Here is a 19,139-nt window from a genome sequence, read left to right as displayed (position 1 = left end):
AAAGGCAGACTGACCGATTGACCGATTGAGTAATGTAAGATACGCACGCTAAAGCTGTAGGGGAAGCTCTACAGAGAAACCTGCCAGCGTAAAATGAGAAAACAGCGAAGAAATCGCCAAAACGGCATAGTTCCTCTTTAAAGTACAAAAAACTCTTTAGTGTTGCACTTAACTAGAGTATTTCATCATCACTTGTGCTTTTTGTCATTACACCACACCACCTCCACATAAGACTGGGTGGAGGCCGGACCCACCACACTGCAGACTGATTTCAGTCCAGACTCAGACAAGCGAGAGCCTGAGATAATCTGTTTCTTAATCCTGCGGCTCAAGGCAACACAACCATAGATACCATGTAGTAAAGTTGAAAAGCAAGTCAGACGACATTAAAAAAAATACGTTATTAGCATGTTATAAAGGTAACAGCTGAGTCAGACTGGGACAGGCCCTGATCTAGCAACAGGTTCAAGCCAAGGCAGGAATCACTAAAAGTGCCAAAACTACAGAGTACAAACCCACTGAAGTCCTCTACATTCAGGACCTATACGCAACACTAGGGTAATGTGAATGTGTGTGTGTGTGTGTGTGTGTGTGGTCTGCTGATGTGCAATGCACTGTTCCACTGTCATCTCCGCCTGAAAGATGGGACTGCAAGTGTTGCTATGGCTACCTGGTATGGTGGGTGGATATCCTCTCTTCCCATAGGCCAAGTGGGGTGGGATGGTGGCCTTGATTTTCTGTCTGAAAGTTGGAGAAAGAAAGACAGACAGACAGACAGACAGACAGACAGACAGACAGACAGACAGACAGAGAGATGTCATTAGTCAAACACAAATCCATTAAGTTAAGTTCTTCGGGAGAAAAAGTTGAAATTCTACATAAAACCTGAAATGATTTATTGTCTCAGTGAGTATCTGTACAATACATACCCTTCACAAACTCCCAGCAAGCTCTGTTCTAGACCTGTCAAAGAAGGAGAAAAGTACATCAGGGAAGAGGTTTTTCCTGTTGAAAATGACCTAGACACAGCCCTGTAGACTACCATATCAGACCTGGGTCTGTTCCCAAATCCATGAACAAACAGAAGGTTTTGCTGAGTCCTGTTCAATCAAAGTTTCTCCTACAAGTCTGTGCAATCATTCTGGGAGCGTTTGTACAGTATAGGTCCTGCAGTGTATACTCTCAGATTTAAGTAACGATAACTCGTCCATCTATCTAACAGGCAAAGCTTTCCTCAAGTGGAAAAAGGTCAAATGAGACCCTATGAAGGTTTTGGGAGGGAGGAGGTGACCCAAAATAGAGGTCATGTGATTCTAAAAGCATTACCCTTTGTGCTTCCTCTTTCACTCTGTCCCACAATGGGAGGAGATAAGCTGTGTCACTGGTCACCTGCTGTCCCCTCCCTATGCACCATGGTTACCTGAGGTAGATCATACCTGTGATGACTGTTCTTTTGCCCAACTCCACAAGCAGAGGATCCCGAGACAGAGAGGAGTCGATCACCTTTCCGTCCATCAACCTCCCCTGCGCAGCACACCAAAAATATCGTTAAGAGACTGAAATGTGCGATGAAAAACATGATGTTTATCTATTCCTTTTGTTTTCACTTTACTTTCCTTTTGAGGTTAACGGTGTGCGCCCTACATAATAGGCCAGGAGGACAGGCTATTAGCAAGGGGTGAAGAAGGCCCATCTGATTAAATGAATGGATTGCTATTGTAGTAGCCTATCTCTGTCTACAGCGTATCAAGATAAAGCTGAAATGTAGGTGAACTGTCGGCCGAAACCCCAAATGCTGACGTGTTGCTCCGCCTCCCGTTGCATGGCAAAGCAGAATTTCTGGCACGCACAGACGTGAACCCGTCATTCTCGGTTGTATGCATATGGCCGGCCGCAATGTGTTCAGTGTGACGAGGACTATGTAGCTGGACAGCAACCTATCTGAGCAGTCGATTTAATATTTGAAGAGCAAAGCTACATCGGCGCTGGCGGGGCTTGGAAGTGCACCGGACGAATTACACTCAAAATACAGCCCACATGTTGCATGGTGGGGTCGTTTCGTTTCTGCTGTTAAAAATGACTCATAAACAATATCCTGAATAGCTTACACCATAACGCACATCTGCACAAAGCATAATGGTCTTCCCAATGCACAGCTGTCTGCACGGCGGTCGGAAATGTAAGGATGGCTTTCAAGTTAGTCTACTGGGCGGTGCCTTTGCGGACGTTGTAAAAGAAAATAAAAGTGTTTGATATTTATATTTGTCGTCTTCCTCTTACCGTGTAGTGAATCTGCAGCGTGTCACCCATCTCTGACGTTATATCGCAAGTTTCTGGCTTCTCCTGCAAGAGGGAAAAAAACAGTCACAACCACAGCCTCAATGAATGAATTAATTGAATGAAAATCGTTTAGAAGAATAATGAAAGGAGGTCGCGAGGTGAAATCAGCAAATATGCGGCGGCATTGACGAATTTCAACGGATAAGCGCAATGTAGAAATCTTGGTGACAGTAGGCTAGCTTAACGATAGTTGGTTACATTGTTTCCACTGCCGAGTAAGAATGTAACAACCACGTTTGCAGTCACTGGCTACGTGTCTTTTACAGACGAGGTCCATCGAGATTCTCGATAAACTTGACAGGAGAAACTCACCACGGTTTCCACAGTTAACTCTTCCACAACATTTTGAAACACCTCTTCTTCTTGCGCTGCAACAAACACGAATGCAGCCAGCAAGAGAAGGCAAACGCCAGTTCGAACTTTCATTCTAACTAAATTAAAGACTCACTAAAACTGGTGCTGTAACTTCCGTAAGGATTCTCTCCTGTGCACGACGAGATGCCAACGCATCACTAGTCGACTGGACTATGCTAGTGGTCGACGCGCAGCCGAAGTTAAATAATAGCCGGCCAGATGCCAGTTAAGGGTGATGTGTTATTATAGTGTTGATAACGGGGCAGCTGACCCGCGAGTACCGTCCCGACACCTGGGTTCCCCCAAGACCCCGCCTCGCGCATTCCGGCAGCATCCGTCAAGTCCCTCCCAAATTTGTGACGTTGGTATGCGATTCTACTTTCTCCCACTGAGTGGCACCCACGGGCCATCTTTCGCAAAGCCCTGCTGTTAAATTGCATGTGACAAGGGCTTGTGAGGTCAAGAAAACCTTTTTGACATTTCTGGGCTTAAACATGAAAATAATTTACAATAATAACTTTCATAAGACAGCTGGCTAGGCATGCTGCTTACATACAAAATTATGTCCAGTGCACCTATCAGACCAAGATCATCACTGTTCATGTCATGTTGAGTCATGGAGTAGGCTACAAGTGTTCAGATAGCAGGGGGTGGTAAGTATACCACTGTGGACAGTTGGGCCTCGCAATCTGAACAGGCCTCACACCTGCCTCTCTGAACTTTTATGGGTCCTTGCAATTAAATAAGTTAAAATTCACCTGCGGTGTCCTGCATGAATGAGCATGGCCTTGCAGGGCAAATGTCCCCACCACTTTTGACAACTGGAAATATAGAAAGTTTGTCAGAAGTTATTTGTCAGTTGTAACCAATCAAGCAGCTTCTTTGTTCCAGTAGGTAAGTGTCCATCTAAAATGCATGTTTTTCTCTAATGCCAGAAATGCGATGATCTTGGCACCAGCTGGCTGGGGCACCTGCACCACACACCGGCGACCCGGGTTCGATTCCCGGCCCGCGGTCCTTTCCGGATCCCATCTCCGCTCTCTCTCCCATCCACTTCCTGTCGCTCTCCACTATCACTATCAATAAAGGCATAACCCCCCCCCCCCCAAAAAAAAGAAAAAGAAATGCAATTATCTTCCTGGCTTTATTTAATTCTATGAACTGACAGAAAAAGGCCACATACATATAGGCTACCACTTAGTGACTTAGTGATGTTGGCTTTAGAACTCATGAAATGTATTTATTTGGTCTCATCAGAACAGCAGACAGCCCACTATGTTGTCAAATCAAAACAACACACGTGTTGCATGTCCTTTGTCCTTCTCAACGTCACGTCACGTCAATCGAAGTTAGAATATAGCAACAATGATGCAATACATGCTCAAAATAAGGCAGTTAAATATGACAAATGACAAATACCTCCATTATAATAACTTCAGACTGTGCCACATAAATCTAATTAATATAAGACCATAGGCCTAAGGAGGTTATGTTTTCATCTGAGTTTGTTTGTTAGCAAGATAACTCAAAAACGTATGGATGGATTTCAATGAAATTTTCAGGAAAAGTCAGAAATTTCCCAAGGAACCAAATTTTGCCAGTGATCCGGATCACCATCTGGATCCAGGAGGCGGAGGTTTGCTTTTTCCGAGTACTTCTCTAGTTAAACATGATAGTAATACAAAAGTGGAGGGGAGGTTGTAGTCCATACTCATTCTAATAGCGCTGTCTCTGATGGGGGCAAAAAACAGACTGTAGCCTCTCAAACATGCTATTGAGATTTAAGCAGTCGTATAGTTGTTCATAGGCAACTTTCTCCAGGATTTTACTAAGAAAAGGGAGGTTTGAGATGGGTCTGTAGTCATTTAGAATTGTTATGCTTTCACAATTGCAGTTTTCAGCATCTGAGGGAACTGTGCTGAGAGAGCAGTTCACAGGAAGCACATCATCTTCAAGACCAGTCTCGAAAAAAAAGTTTGGTGGGTATGGGATCAAGCAAGCATGTGGAAGGTTTCAATTGCATCACCAGTTTTCTGAGCATGTCTTTGAGTAGGTTCACATCTCCGGGCATGTTCCAGACAGCGGTGGTGTCAATTCAAATTCAAAAGTGTCTTGCTGGGTAACGAGCTCCTCAAGGTGTTCTTCAAGCTCTTCGAAGTGACTGCGAACTTGATCTATCTGAGGGTTGCCCATGAGGTTGTTCACATACATTTTCACAGGATCAATGTCCAACTCAAGCTTAAATGTATCACTTGTTTCCAAGGTTTGTTGGCTCTCCACATCAAATACTTTATAAATGAGTGAAGGAAAAAAACAGTCCATCTCGATTGTGTATTTCACAGACTCGAGTTTAAACTGCTTGTACTCAGAAAGAAGTGTCTTCCAGTCCCTCTTATAGGTACTGATGAGGGCTCTTGCCAGGGTGCTGTCTCCTTCTCCGAGCCTGGCCAGGTGGATTATCATCTGGATATGCAAGCAGGCGCCATTGATCCATATCTTCAGAGCTTGTAAGCTCATGTGTTTGGTCATGGAGTTCTTCAGCTCGGTCAGGTAATAGCTCATAGCCTTCTCTAGACGTTCAAGCTCTTTCTTCAGCTCTTGGAGATTTCGCATGTTCATCTGGTGCCTTTTAACATACTCCTCCATCACATCTCTGACCTTGGACAGCTTCTCCCTTGCAAACACACGTTCAAAAACCTCTTCAGGGGTCTCCTTCTCCTCCCCTCTTTTGTGCTCTGCCACAATAATGTCGATGAGTACGCAGATGACGAACGTGGTAAGCAGGTATTGGTGTTAGATTCCCGAACTTCCGTACCAGGTCTTTGATCCAGGTCCCTACAGGGAGATCCAGCTCCTTCTTGCTCTTTCTGTAATGCTTTCTCAAGATGTCCATTGATTTGTGGCAAAACGCTTTCAACAGGGTTTCATCCAGTCCTGTATCTGGAAACAGCATTCGCCAATATTTCAATTATGTTCTTCTCGATAGTCCTCTTGTGATCCTCCCCGTACCAGAGTCGTTTAATTTGGTAAATAAAAAAAACCAGTGTGCATCATGGTTTCTGATTTATTTTTTACTTCTTCAGCAACTGACCAAAAAAATCCCTCAAAGTCACTCAAACCTAAAACACAAAAGAAAAATGATTTTGTGTATTAAGTATCAACAGACAATAAAAATATGTGTTCTGAAATAAGTCCTCTTCTACAGCAAGCAAGCAAGCTATAAAAGGTCAGTTTATAGGGCATTAACACCCAGACCTTCACAACAATTAGGAGTGGCTCTGGAAAAGATTCATTGACTTATGACTTCCAGCAGCAGAACCGCTGTAGGCTACCTCCATTATCGGGCGTGTCTGCCGAACATAAAGTAGGCTATTTATGTAATAACTATAACATTACACTTCAAGGGCCACCACATATTATCTCGGGGGGCGGATAGGATAGATAGGCTATGATACTTACTAGACGCTCGTCATCAGGAACTGCAATGGGGAAATGAAAGTGAAAGGTAGGCTACTGGCTACTTTGTCTGTGATGCATTGCTAGCGAGCAGCCGCTCCTTCTATTTAGGCGTAGGCTACCACTAGATGGCAGAGTAAGCTTTTGTGTGTGTCAACGCTTGAATTTCACCATACTTTTACTGTTTTCGTTTGCTAAGTGGCACGCATCAGTGACAGGCGTTCTGATTTTCAGTAGCCTAGCCTAACTCATATTTGTTAACTCAGTTGCAAAAAGCACAGCAACATGTCAAATGTTGAAAATGACTAATTTGTCTATTTAATTGAAAATATAGCTATATGTTAATTTGAATTATGATATAACAATTTTTTTTTTTTTTTTTTTTTTTTAAAGCTGGGACATGTCAAAATGCTGGAAAAGTTGTAATGATGAATAGGCTAAAACAAAAGGAGGAACGTTTCACAACTAATTAGAGTAACTGGCAACATGATTAAAATCACAGAAAGGCAGAGTCTCAGTATTTATCACTGTAAACCTGTGTGGACAGATGTAATTGTGATGCATCTTAACACATTTGTGAAGTATATATTCATCATCTACAGTACAAAATATAATTAAAATATTTAGAGAATTCAGATAAATCTTTGCAAACAGGGGATAGAGTTGAAAAACAATATTGGATGGCAGATGCCACTGCATTAAAACCAGACCTGTTTCTGTACAGAAAATCATTGGGCTCGAAAACCTCTGATTGTATTACAGTTTTTTTCAATTGCTTACACACAATTTTTCAAACCGAGTTCTTTTTAACAAAATTTAAGCACAGGTATCCAAACGCCACACTCAGTTTGCATATATTCCTAGATTCTTTGCAAAATGAAACACTTCAGTCAAAACAAACACACTTCAGTCAAAACATACACACTTCAGTCAAAACATATACACATATTTGTAAAAATGCTATTAGTTGTCATTTAACAAACACAGTCCTCAATGGTCAGACACTATTGCAGGTAGTTTCACACTGCAGTGATAAATGCAAAACGCATTTGTAAAAAGAAAAATGAGGAAATAACATGTGCTAGATTTTTGCCCAGACATTGTTATGTAAGGGATCATTTAGATGTCCAAAAAATAGTGACAAACCCACAACATTCTTCATGATTAGTTCGACATAGGGAAAGTGTACATAAATAGGTCTATAAACTTGCACGTGCACTGTACAACACTGAAGACTGCTGTAGACTGAATATTTCTTATGAAGGATTTCTTTCAATACTTACAGTATTTCTAACCATAATCAGTTACAGTAATCAACCAACAATGAAATCAATTGAACAAATAAAATCTGTATACAAACAAAAACTACTGCATAAAGTACATACACGTTGACTCTGAAGAGCAACTACTGCAAAAGCAACAAGACTGTATAGCACACCTGAGTGCTGCGTTTTCAATTTTGCACATGTGTGCTTACACACCTGGTGGATGTGATTATCCAATTCGTTCATTAGTGTAGTCACTGGCAATCCGGGGCTTTGTAATGACAAGGAAGTAACCTCACAATCCTTATCTGTGTCTAAGGTGTGGAAATGTGTGTAGAGTTTTACAAATCACTGTGTGTAATGTTTTGCAAAAAGGGTGAAGCAGACATTGTGTGTAATGTTGTGCAAATCTGTGGAGGTGTTTTGCTCCTTGGAGTAACATTTTGCTAATTGTGTGAAAAAAAATATTTTAGTGTGTAAACAATCGTAAAAAACTGTAACACACAGTCTGATACAATTTGGAAATGCTAGTGTAAACTTTACCATGTAACAGCTACAATTAAGCTATGTATTTAGCCATAATACAGAAATACCCACGTCTTATCTGGGCCTGAGTTTGTTTAAAATGGACTGAGGAAATGTGGAAAAAGGTCCTGTAATTAGACCAATCAAAAGGTGCAATTATTTTTGGAAATCATCTGGCTAAAGAGGAGAGGGCCTATCCAAGTGTAAAACCTATATCCAAACGATGTTTTCAAAGTTTGAGATAATCAATTCAGAGTCCAGGTGCTAAAATGGCCTGTCTCCAGTTCAGATCTGTCAAATTAGGTGCATCATGGAATGAAATACATGATTAAGAATACCTCATGCTGAGCAACTGAATACCTATATCGGACAGGAATGGGACAACATTTAATTCTCAAAACTCTTCCATTCCTAAACATTTTGAGGACACATTTGACACATGTTGCTGGCATCAAGTTTAAAATGAACAAATATTTTCCATGAAATAGTCCACATTTTCATTTTCAACATTTGATATGCTATCTATCTCCTTTTTGGATTCACAAGACTTGTATATTATCACATTCTGTTTTTATTTGCATTTTACACAATGTCCCAACTTTTTATGATTTGGGAATAAACTAAAAAACACGCTGCACTAAAAACACGGACCACTCTGTGTCTGTCTCCTACAAGAGAGCACGTTATGTGCAAGCAGAGAGGCTGCCTATTCTGCAGCCCCTGCCCTATACTGTAACATTTGTTTTCCTGCTGTAAAACAACTTTTGGGGCATCTGTGACATTTAAGGTGTTGGTGCATTAATCTGACAGAAAAACTCAAAGATGTCGCCACAAACTTGTTCAACATTTCATTGAGTAAGACCGTTTCCTCCAAATGCTTCAAAGTCACAACCATGTCATATCTGTGCCTAGAAGTCATTTCTGCCCTGCCTCACAGACCACCGATACTAATACGCATGCTATCGTATACAAATTTGCCATCAATAATAATTATCAAAGATACTGGTAGATGACAACGTGCATGCATAGAATATGCACATATACTGTATTTGTGCTTGTGTGTGTGTGTGTGTGTGTGTTTATTCATCAGAGGACTAAAAGAAATGGCCATTGACACCAGCAGGAAATCGATACCTTACCGTGTGCGTGCATGCCCGTGTGTGTGTGTGCGTGTGCGTGTGTGTGTGTGTGTGTGTGTGTGTGTGTGTGTGTGTGTGTGCGTGTGTGTGTGTGTGTGTGTGTGTGTGTGTGTGTGTGGCAGGAAGAGAGTGAAAGACATGCCAATTATGTTAAGGAGTTTCTCCTAAATTCGCCTCATCTCATATGCCATTGAAGATTGAATGACCCTAACTATCGTCATGAACATAAGTGTGTGCTTTGAAAATGAAAATATTCAAAAACTTAGTGTGCTACATCTGCATGTGCTTTCTGGATATGCCTTTTGCGTGTCTATATTACCATGGTTACATGGGATGAGTAAAGGAGTAAAAACTCCAGTCTGTGTGCAGTTGTTTTGGTTTGAATATTGTTTACATGATCACATGATAGAAGAATGATACAGCCTTGTATACAATGTTGTAAGTCGCAACCTTGGTTAAAAAGTGTCAGCCAAATGTAATGTAATCTATTAGTTAATAGCTTGCAGCAGCTACAGTATAGTTACACTAGCCCTGTAGCCCTGATCCAATGCTACAGGAGAGGAAGGGCAGAGGGAAAAGGCACCGTGTCATTTCTCAGAAATAATGGCTAATCTACATCTGCTTTTTTTCAATTGGTGATTTATAATTCCATGGTATTCTACAACTTTCAGTCAAAGATGGCTCAAGAGAGGCTTGTTGTGCAAGTCAAGTTAGTTTTTCCGCTTTCCTTGAAATTCTCTGTATTCAAGTTTCTTCACTCCACTCTTTAGCATACCATTCTCCAGTTTCAAGTGATTATTTTGCACAGCAGTGATACTGACTACTATTTTGATGGAAGGAGTGGGGATCCTTTGAGGCATTTTTGAATGTTGGGGGCAACATATCCCCCTCAATGTATATTATGATTACAGCCTTGCGGAAATGTTAGCATACAAACAACATCACATCACAAATCCCCAAAAGACACCATTCCAGCATTGTCCAATGCCAAAGCCTGTCGGTGGTGATTGACATCAACAAATTGTCAATATAAAAAGTTGTCAAATATATCAAAGTTAATGCCGTTTCATGTGTGCTCAAAGTTGTTATTCACAGAAACATAGAGGTGCCTCACAGGAAAGCTATGCACCTGTAAAGATAAGAAACTGGGGATGGGAGAGAGGATGAATTTAGGGAGGTTTCGACCGGTCATGCTGACGTGTTTTGCACTGCTTTGCTCTGCTTTTCTTTAATAAATGAACCTCTTTGCGTTGGAGAGCTCAGAGACTATTTTGGAGAGGGGAGAATTCCTCTCTGGGCACTCTCTCCTCTTGGCGCCAGGAGTCGTTGCTAAAAACGATATTACTTGTTGTGGTTCTTGTGTCTTACAATATTGGGAAGACCACCTATAGTCTATGTGTAGAATGTGAAATATGTTGGTCAAGTACAATCATTAATGTGAAACTGTATTAAACTTTGTAACACTGGAAATGCAGACGAAATGAACAAATCATACACTGCTGAATGCATTTCCATTCCAATACAATCCAATGGACATGTACACTGAAGGCCCCCACAGACTGCATGAAAGGACCGTAATTGTGTGACCTAGATCATTATTTGGGAAAAGGCTGGGAAATTAGGCATTATAGCAACCACTGCTTCGGTTTTCCGCAAAATTCAGTTGAGCCCACAGGCACCTCCTCAGCTCAGCTGCTGCCGCTTTCATTGCTCCAACCTGTCTGCTTCAGTGTGAAGGCTAAAGAAAAACAGGCTAGTCTACAACATGGAAACAAGAGAGGCCAAACAGTAGGCCTAGAAAACCCAAACAACAAGGTAGAGAGGACAACAACAGGCTATCTCAAGGTCACAATGTATTTCTTCTTGAGATACAGCAGATAAGTCTGCCTCTCATTTATATCCTATATCCTATAAAACCAATTGGACCATGTAGGCTATCCTATAGCTTCTATCAAATAAATACAATGAAAAAAGTTAGAAAATAGGCTAGCTTAGGGCCAGGCTACAAATAAATTAGACTAACTTGGACACATCAGGGAAAATTAGAGAGAGAGTAATAGCTTTAGCTTATAGACAAAACGAAACAAAACAAACAAAAACGCTATGTAGGCCTAGGCCTAAACACATAGCCTATTAGGCCTACGTTTACAATCTACCCTTTTGCTATTAATTACAGGCTATGTTTTTTTTTTCTCCTCTCATTAGGCCTATTTCATTTTATATCCTTACCGATATTACTGTAAAGTAAAGTTGATTATTAACATGTTATACAGCTTTGGCAACAATGACTTTACATATTCATGCCATTAAAGCACCATTTGATTTGATTTGAGAGAATGAGAGAGATCTGAGTTCTAGAGATCTGATATCTAAAATCTCTCTCACACTTTCAAGCACACACAGAGAGAGATTTTTGCATTTCAAGTTACATTGTCGCCTTTGTGCCCTGATGTTGAGGTGAAATAAATGTAAAACGTTTTTTTACTGGCAGTTTTCACAAGACGCTTAGGCTACACCGGCGACAGGTTTTTCGGGGTTGTGTTATGTCTATGGATTGACCAAACACACGGCTGGAAGTCCAAGTCTGGCACTGACGTAATCCTGTCTGCTCGGAAGCCCCTCCCGCAGACTATCGCAGCCGACTTGGACTTGACTGAGGTAACCCAGTCGCAGTAACCCAACGGCCAGACAGACAGAATATAGCACAAGCTGCCTGCATAGAAACAACGCCGTACTCGAGTACCGAGGGCCAACAGCGGCCCGGGGTTGGTTAGAAAAGTCAAACTAAACACACGGTATTCCTCGGACGTTCGGTGTGTTTGGAAAAGAACCAACCTCGACGGCGACTTCTATCCATGGTTCAGTGAAAGGCTTTACGTTACTTTACGTTACTTAACTATTTTAGTTGTTTAACGTTACTTCATAACGGCAGATTCTCAGATTTAAATGTTTAACTCTATGGGTCTGATCAACGATACAACGGGCATCCACACGAATGTGTCCTGTTCCTGTAACTGCAAGCACACGACTTCTTTCCAGAGTACGGAGATCAGTAAGTAGACTTTCTTGTGTTTTTCTCGAAGGCTAATATTCATGTTGCTAGCGTGATTTTCAAACGATAATGATGTTCCTTTGGTGAGCTAACTCAGCTAAGTTTGCTATCTTAGCATTAGATACACTCGGTGCTTTTAGGTCACTGACTCTCGTCTCGTTAGCGATAGCTGTGTTCAAGGCTGTCTGTAGGTCTCTCTCAGTTTTGTTTTTGTTTGCATACCAATAACGTTGGTATATGTTTGTCCTTCAGTGTCGGTCTATCCATCGGACTTCCTTACTTCAGCGCACAGTTTACAAACAAACTAACTTCCAAATGAAATTTTCAACACGAGCTTTATCTTGCAAACAGCCTGTTTCCCCCCTCAAATTGTCAGAATAGCACATTCTTTTGGATGTGTTTTGTGATGGTCATCACAACAAATTCAATAGGTAAACAGACATTTGGTCTAGCCTTGCCTCTCAAGTGTTTGGTCTTAAATTAGACCTGTTTTCTTTTATTTCAACATTAATTACACTGGTATAGGACAACTTGTGACCCAGGTAATATGTTTCCTTAGTTGAATTAGGGGAGGAGCTACAGTTTATTGACAATCATGCACAAATTAAAGGATATGTTGATGACTTTGGTAAAGTCGAGTAGACTTTGGATTCTTAAAGCACCTCAAACATACAAGCACCCAATGGCTTTCTTGACTTTCTTGAAAGTTTTCTTGACTTTATTAAACACCAGCTTCATCCTTAATAGAGTAACAACAGCATGTGACTGACTCTAAATCTTCTGTGTGTAGAGAAATGGTTTTTAGTAGGCTTAAGTTAAAGGCCTGATTTATGAGTTATCTGGTATTGTGTGTGAGGGCTTTTCCTTTGACAGTCAGAGTTGAGTCATGTTGTGTCTGGCCATGGAAGGATAAAAAGGGATTTTAAAAATTATATATTTTTTCAGTCTACCGTAACACTGATGAGACTCCTCCTTTAAACGAGAGAAAGGAAAACTTGTCCTCTCTTGAACACACTCACCCAAAAATAAATCCACAGAGAACATCCTCACAAACAAAAACTCCTTCATATCAACAAAGGCATTGGCCAAGAAAGATTAATTAATTTTATCCTGATACACTGTTTTGTTTGCTGTTTTTTTCCGCCCTGCATCTCAATTTTGCTCATGCTACGTTGATGTTGTGGTTAATTGTGTTGCTGGTTGATGTTGCTGGTTGATGTTGTGGTGATGATGTTGCTGGTTGATGTTGTGGTTATGGTGTTGCTGCTTGATGTTGTTATGTCTGGTTGTTGCTGTCGTTGCTGTATGTCACTCACCCTATGTTGTGGGAACAGTGCTTGGCCACTGTTCTGTAAGGGTAGGGTAATATAGATACATAGAACAATAGATAGATAGATAGATAGATAGATAGATAGACTTTATTAATTCCCAAAGGGAAATTACAGATCTATATTCCCTAATGGACTGTACCATACTTTGTGTGATGAGGACTATGATGTGATCCTGATCAGCGCACTGTGAGTGGTTTACATTCTCCCACACTCATAGTTGCAATGGCTGTGGCCACTGCAGATTTGGCTATAGGAATATAGGCAGTGTGACATACTCGTAATGTAGTGTGTCATGTTCCATTTATGTTGTGTGAGTGTCAGTCATTCATAAAAACATGCAAATTGCAGTGCGGCACATAGTTTGTGTGTGTGTGTATGTCTGTGTGTGTGTGTGTGTGTGTGTGTGTGTGTCTGTGTGTGTGAGTCAGTGAACATGACTGGGTAGGTGGGACTGGTGATAGAAGTAATCATAGTGGGACATTTAGTCACCGTTTTTATGCCGGCGTGTGGATGAGACTGGCGCTTTGCCTTTCCGAGGAACCATGATCTCATCGCAGCCACTCAGCATGCTGTCATTCCGGCTGCTCAGACACTACGCAGGTAGCGCAGACTGCGGAACACAGGATCCCTCCTGGGCACGTCTGGCTGAGAGTAAAGGGAGCATAACTCAAAGCAGAGTGATTGAGTGGTGGAGGCACGTTTAACACCATAAACTGAAAAGGGATTTTTAAAGCAACTGTTTATAAATTGAATTGAGACCACAATCTGGAGCGCTAGGTATTTCAGTATTTAGTGTACCATGATGAAACAAATGTTCCTTATCAAGTAGGCCTCCAGCATATATAGATGTTTATACAGTCTGTGTTTTTTCCCTATTGTAACCCTGCATAGAAAGAAACATTGACATAAAAAGTGGTCCATTTTACTCATCATTTGGGTGAGGTTCATGTGTGAGAGGTTGTGCGTGTGTAAAAAAGAGAGAATGTTTATGAGAGTATGTGTGTGTGTGAATATCTACGACTTCTGACTTTGAGACTCTTAATATCACCAGACTGACCAGACACACACTCAGACAAACACACACATTACCACAGTCCCACAGGGACTTGGTAGACAGACACACACACACACACACACACACACACACACACACCCTCAGGGACTGGCTGGGAACACCCTCACTGATGAAAGACAAAGACATCATGCAGCCGCCTTATTCACTAATAAGCAGTTAGAGCTAGTAGACTCATACACACAACCAGTGTCTTTGCATGCAAATGTCAGAGACTTAAGATTTAAGCAATAGCAAAGCAAGAGTCGCTGTGGAGAACATACTAAGGGAGGATGTATGTTTGTGGTACTATACTACTGTAAGTTGTCCTGCCCTGGCCATAGCATACACCAGTTAAATTGAAGTAGTTGGAACACTAGCCGCGTTTACATGGACAGTGTTTTGTCATTCCGATTGAACATTTTTGCGCCGTCTGTTTACATGGGCTACTTTCTATTCCGATCAGACTACTTTTCATTGGGAAGATATTAAGGTCAATCCGAATGACCGTATACATGAGCGTTCATTCGGAATAGGAACGGACTACACCACCTCTTCTATTCCGATTACAATTCTGATCGGATCAGGATTTTCGTTCCGATTGAGGCGTTTATATGACGATTTTTTATTCCGATTGAGCTGTTTTTCCGTTTCTAATCGGAATAGAAGTGTCCATGTAAACAGGGCTAATATCAGTGAACCATGGAACACTGAGTCGTGTTCACAGACAGACTGTATCATTGTAGAATTCGGTGTTACAATGAAACGTCGTTATAGTTACAAACTTTCTTCTAAGGGTTCTAGTGGGAACATTTGGTGTCTTCCTGTTTGCTGACTTTTCCCATGGTGAGGGTCACCCTCCCAGATACTGAGGCGGCAGCTGCCTTCAGTTTACATCAGCTGATCAGCCTCCTTCTGTTTCCTTTTTACGCCACACACACCATAGAGGACTGATGCACCCGCCTGTGTCCAGACAGACCCTGTCCCCCCTCACCACACGCACACACACGTACACACACACACACACACACACACACACACACACACAGTGCTTCTCCTACCCCCACCAGACAGTCAGTGACAGCCAGAGTGACTGATGGAGAGCTTGTGAATATGCATGGTCGTGGGTATGGGTGTGATGGGCATGTGTTTTAAATGGGAGATGGGGGAGGCTGTGCTGGTGGACATCATGTGTGCCAACTGGCTGGGTTTGGAGGGGCATTCCCATGCCACTGCTACCTCCACACACACACATACACGCACACACACACACACACACACACACACACACACACACACACACACACACACACACACACACACACACACACACACACCCTTCTATTCCCACCCTGTATTCTCAGGGTATGTTGTCCCACCACCACTGTTCTTGTCTCAAAGACCACAAATGCACATAGGTACAGTGCTCTTGTTGTTCAGCTCACTGGCCTTTGCCTGATTTATGTCTTTATTTCTCTATTGTGTTCTTACATCACATTGCTTCTTCTTGGATTCGATTTTCTATTTTGTATTTTGAGCTCTCTGGGCTCAGTCAAATTTCCGTATTTTATTTTGTATTATTTTATTTTTTATTTTTTTCAAAAATAGGCAAACATACGTGAACTTACACACACAACTATCACCCATGTTTTTTTTAATACACTGTCATCCTATAATGATTATAGATAGCATGCATGCACACAGACTGTCTAGGAATATTAACTAATACCTTTACTAATTCTAATAAACCTACAGCGCACTATGTACATACAGCTACTCAATATCAGTGGGCCTTAAATGCATAAGGCATACACATACTATAGACATGTACTGACTTGTAGACACACACAGACACAGACAGTGGCCTAACTTGATTTACTCTAATACGTATGTCTAGATGCAGACATGCACAATGAATGGGAGAGATTGTCTTAGCGTTATGCAGATGTATGTTAAAGGACACTTTGCATATGAAACGGAGATGGCCGTGCGTCTGCGTGGCACAGAAGGCAGGTTACGCTGGGGTCATGGTGGGCTTGTCTCCCGGCAACCCCTCCCTTGGGTGAAGGTCACAGTTGAAAGGTCAGGGGTCATGCTTTTAGATGAGGGGCTCATTGTCATAAAGGCAGGGTTGAGCAGAGTATGTGTGTGTGTGTGTGTTTGTGAGGAGGGGGTGGGACAAAAGATCTGGCTATAACTCTAATACTCTCTCTTTCTCTCTCTCTCTCACACACACACACACACACACACACACACACACACACAGAGCAGAGAGAGAGAGAGGAGAAGGGCCAGACGTAATAAAAGTTGAAACCCAGGATGTGTGTGTCAGACTGGAAGAGTGCTGACTCATGGCTGGACAGTGTGCTGGCAGCATTAGGAGTTTACACACACACACACACACACACACACACACACACACACACACACACAGAGACCAAAATGATTCAGGTTAGTGTATCAGGAGCTTACCTAGGAAGTTAAACCTGCCTGCACTCACACAGGCACACACTCACAGACTAATATCATTTGAATTAGTCTGTCAGGAGCCTGTTTGGAAAGTTGACCATGCACGCAAACTAAAACAATTCATGATAGTTTATCTGCTACCTTGGAACATGAACTTTTGGTGAAGGGTTTTTTTTTGGGGGGAAGGGTTTCAGAAGTGTCTGTCCCCGTGAGGTTTTTCACAGGATTAATGGAGTAGGTTAAGGAGCTGCAGTCGTGTAGGGTTAGTAGAGATTTGTGTCAGACAGTAGCCCAAATCTGCTCCCGAGCTAAGGCTTTGGACTGTCAGGGATTTGATCATCAAAGAGTACAGGCCAGCTTTTTCCGTTGCCATTTATTCATTCAAGGCCCTTCTATTCAAAGCTTTAAGTTACCGATATAGTAAACGAGGAATAGATTTCCTCGTCATGATTTAGCCTAATTAAAGCAATACTAAAAGGTTTTGGTATTTTTGGCACTGTGGAGGCTGTGCTGTGTGGGAAAGAATGTTTACATATCCGTAAGCGTTTCCATAGCGCTACACAGTGCAACTGGTAGAGTAGTGGGGGACAGGCATAGATGATGCATGTATGACCATAAGATGCCACAATCATAAGATGATGTCAAAACTTGTTTCCCTTAAGTCTCACTTGTGGCCCCAGCTGTGGCGCAACTGGCTGGGACGCCTGCACCATACGCCGACACGGGTTCGATACCCGCCCCGTGGTCCTTTCCGGATCCCACCCCGACTCTCTCTCCCACTCCCTTCCTGTCATTCTCCACTGTCCGATCTCATTAAAAAGGCATGAAAAAGCCCCAAAAATATGCAATATAAAAAGTCTGAGTTGTTGCACACTGTTGCTTCAAGTTAGCCCTGTCATCCCTCAGCAGCTGAGCTGCAGCCTCAAACAGGTAGATGCTTACGTAACAGAGAGCAGCCGTGTCAGGCAAGGTCTTTCCCCAAGAGCCAAACAGAAATAATTTATGACCCAGTGCGCAAGAGATTTCAGTTAGGAAACGGCTTTCATCTCGGACCTTTTTGATGTGGCGGTGAGTGGGAACGCAGCTGTTTGCGAGGCGTGACGACGACGCGTCTCTCTCGTTTTTCTGTTGCTTTCTTTCTTGGTGTTTTTCTGTCAGTCTGTCTGATGAGGGAATGAGTCACAGGGTGCCTCAGAGGGAGATGATGGCATATACAGAGCTCCACAAACCCACAGACACCTGCAACACACACACACACACCTGCAAGACACACACACACACACACACACATACCTGCAAACGTCATCGTCACACGCAAGCACACCTGCAAGTTTCAGAAAGAGAGATTTACAGACCACCTTCTGTGCTAGGACACACACACACACACACACACACACACATACTTGATGTGTGTGTTGCGTTGCGTAGTGTCAGGTCGGGTCGATGGAGCTAAAGCACGACGCAGGGCTGAGTGCTCTCTGTTCCAGCCCCGTAGTCACGCCTCACACTCTGTTGTGTCTGGAGAGAGTCTACTGGGCTGAGCCAAGAGAGAGAGGGAGAGAGAGAAGCCCCTTTCACATTCAGAAACGATACATTAGCGTTTAAGAAATAGCGGGTTCAGGGGATTTCGCAATGTGAAAGGTAGACGTGTTCTGGTCCCGGGGTTGTCTGAAGCCGGTTTCAGAGGCGAGTTATGGGAGGCGTTGCCTAGCAGCACGTCACACGCAATTTGGGAGTGAACAATGACGTTAAGCATGCCTTGGACCTCGGAGATAAACTGATAAACACAACTTTCATGCTAGTTCTACGTGGTTTAGCTTCCAAATGATGGCGGGCCACTTGTTATGTTATTTGAATGCCAAATGAGGTCCTTTTGTCTGTCGAAGTCATATTTCAGTGTGCTGAGTCCTGAACAACTTCTGCTCTGACAGTTAGCTCGTTGGCTAGTTAGCTAGAACTATCATTAGGCAAACTTTCTAAAAAGACTTACTGCTGGCAGCAGACGGTTTTGGTAACCTAGCAACAATAAACACTTGACCGAAGTGCTGAGAAAAGGAGGTTCAGGGCACTCTCAGCATAAAAAAACGTGATTGTTGGACACACATATATCTATGGACACAGCAGCTAAAGTTATCCTAGTCTCTTGTGTGTTTCCTG

The 19,139-nt window shown here is 42.4% G+C and overlaps 1 protein-coding gene across 1 annotated transcript in view; it reads right to left on the bottom strand.

Annotated features, from left to right (window-relative positions):
* The window catches only part of LOC134074822 (peptidyl-prolyl cis-trans isomerase FKBP11-like), a 4,151-nt gene extending 1,137 nt beyond the window's left edge, over positions 1-3,014 (bottom strand). The window contains exons 1-5 of the mRNA XM_062530506.1: positions 2,653-3,014; positions 2,281-2,343; positions 1,437-1,524; positions 930-963; positions 671-741 (exon numbers count right to left, since the gene is read on the bottom strand). Of these exons, the coding sequence (XP_062386490.1) occupies positions 671-741; positions 930-963; positions 1,437-1,524; positions 2,281-2,343; positions 2,653-2,766 (370 nt within the window). The 5' untranslated portion in view covers positions 2,767-3,014. The remainder of the gene's footprint in view (positions 1-670; positions 742-929; positions 964-1,436; positions 1,525-2,280; positions 2,344-2,652) is intronic.
* Positions 3,015-19,139: the final 16,125 nt, after the last annotated feature.

This window comes from Sardina pilchardus, unplaced genomic scaffold (assembly GCF_963854185.1).
Source record: "Sardina pilchardus unplaced genomic scaffold, fSarPil1.1 HAP1_SCAFFOLD_193, whole genome shotgun sequence".
Taxonomy (NCBI): Eukaryota; Metazoa; Chordata; class Actinopteri; order Clupeiformes; family Clupeidae; genus Sardina; species Sardina pilchardus.
This window is presented reverse-complemented; position numbering and strand designations above follow the sequence as displayed.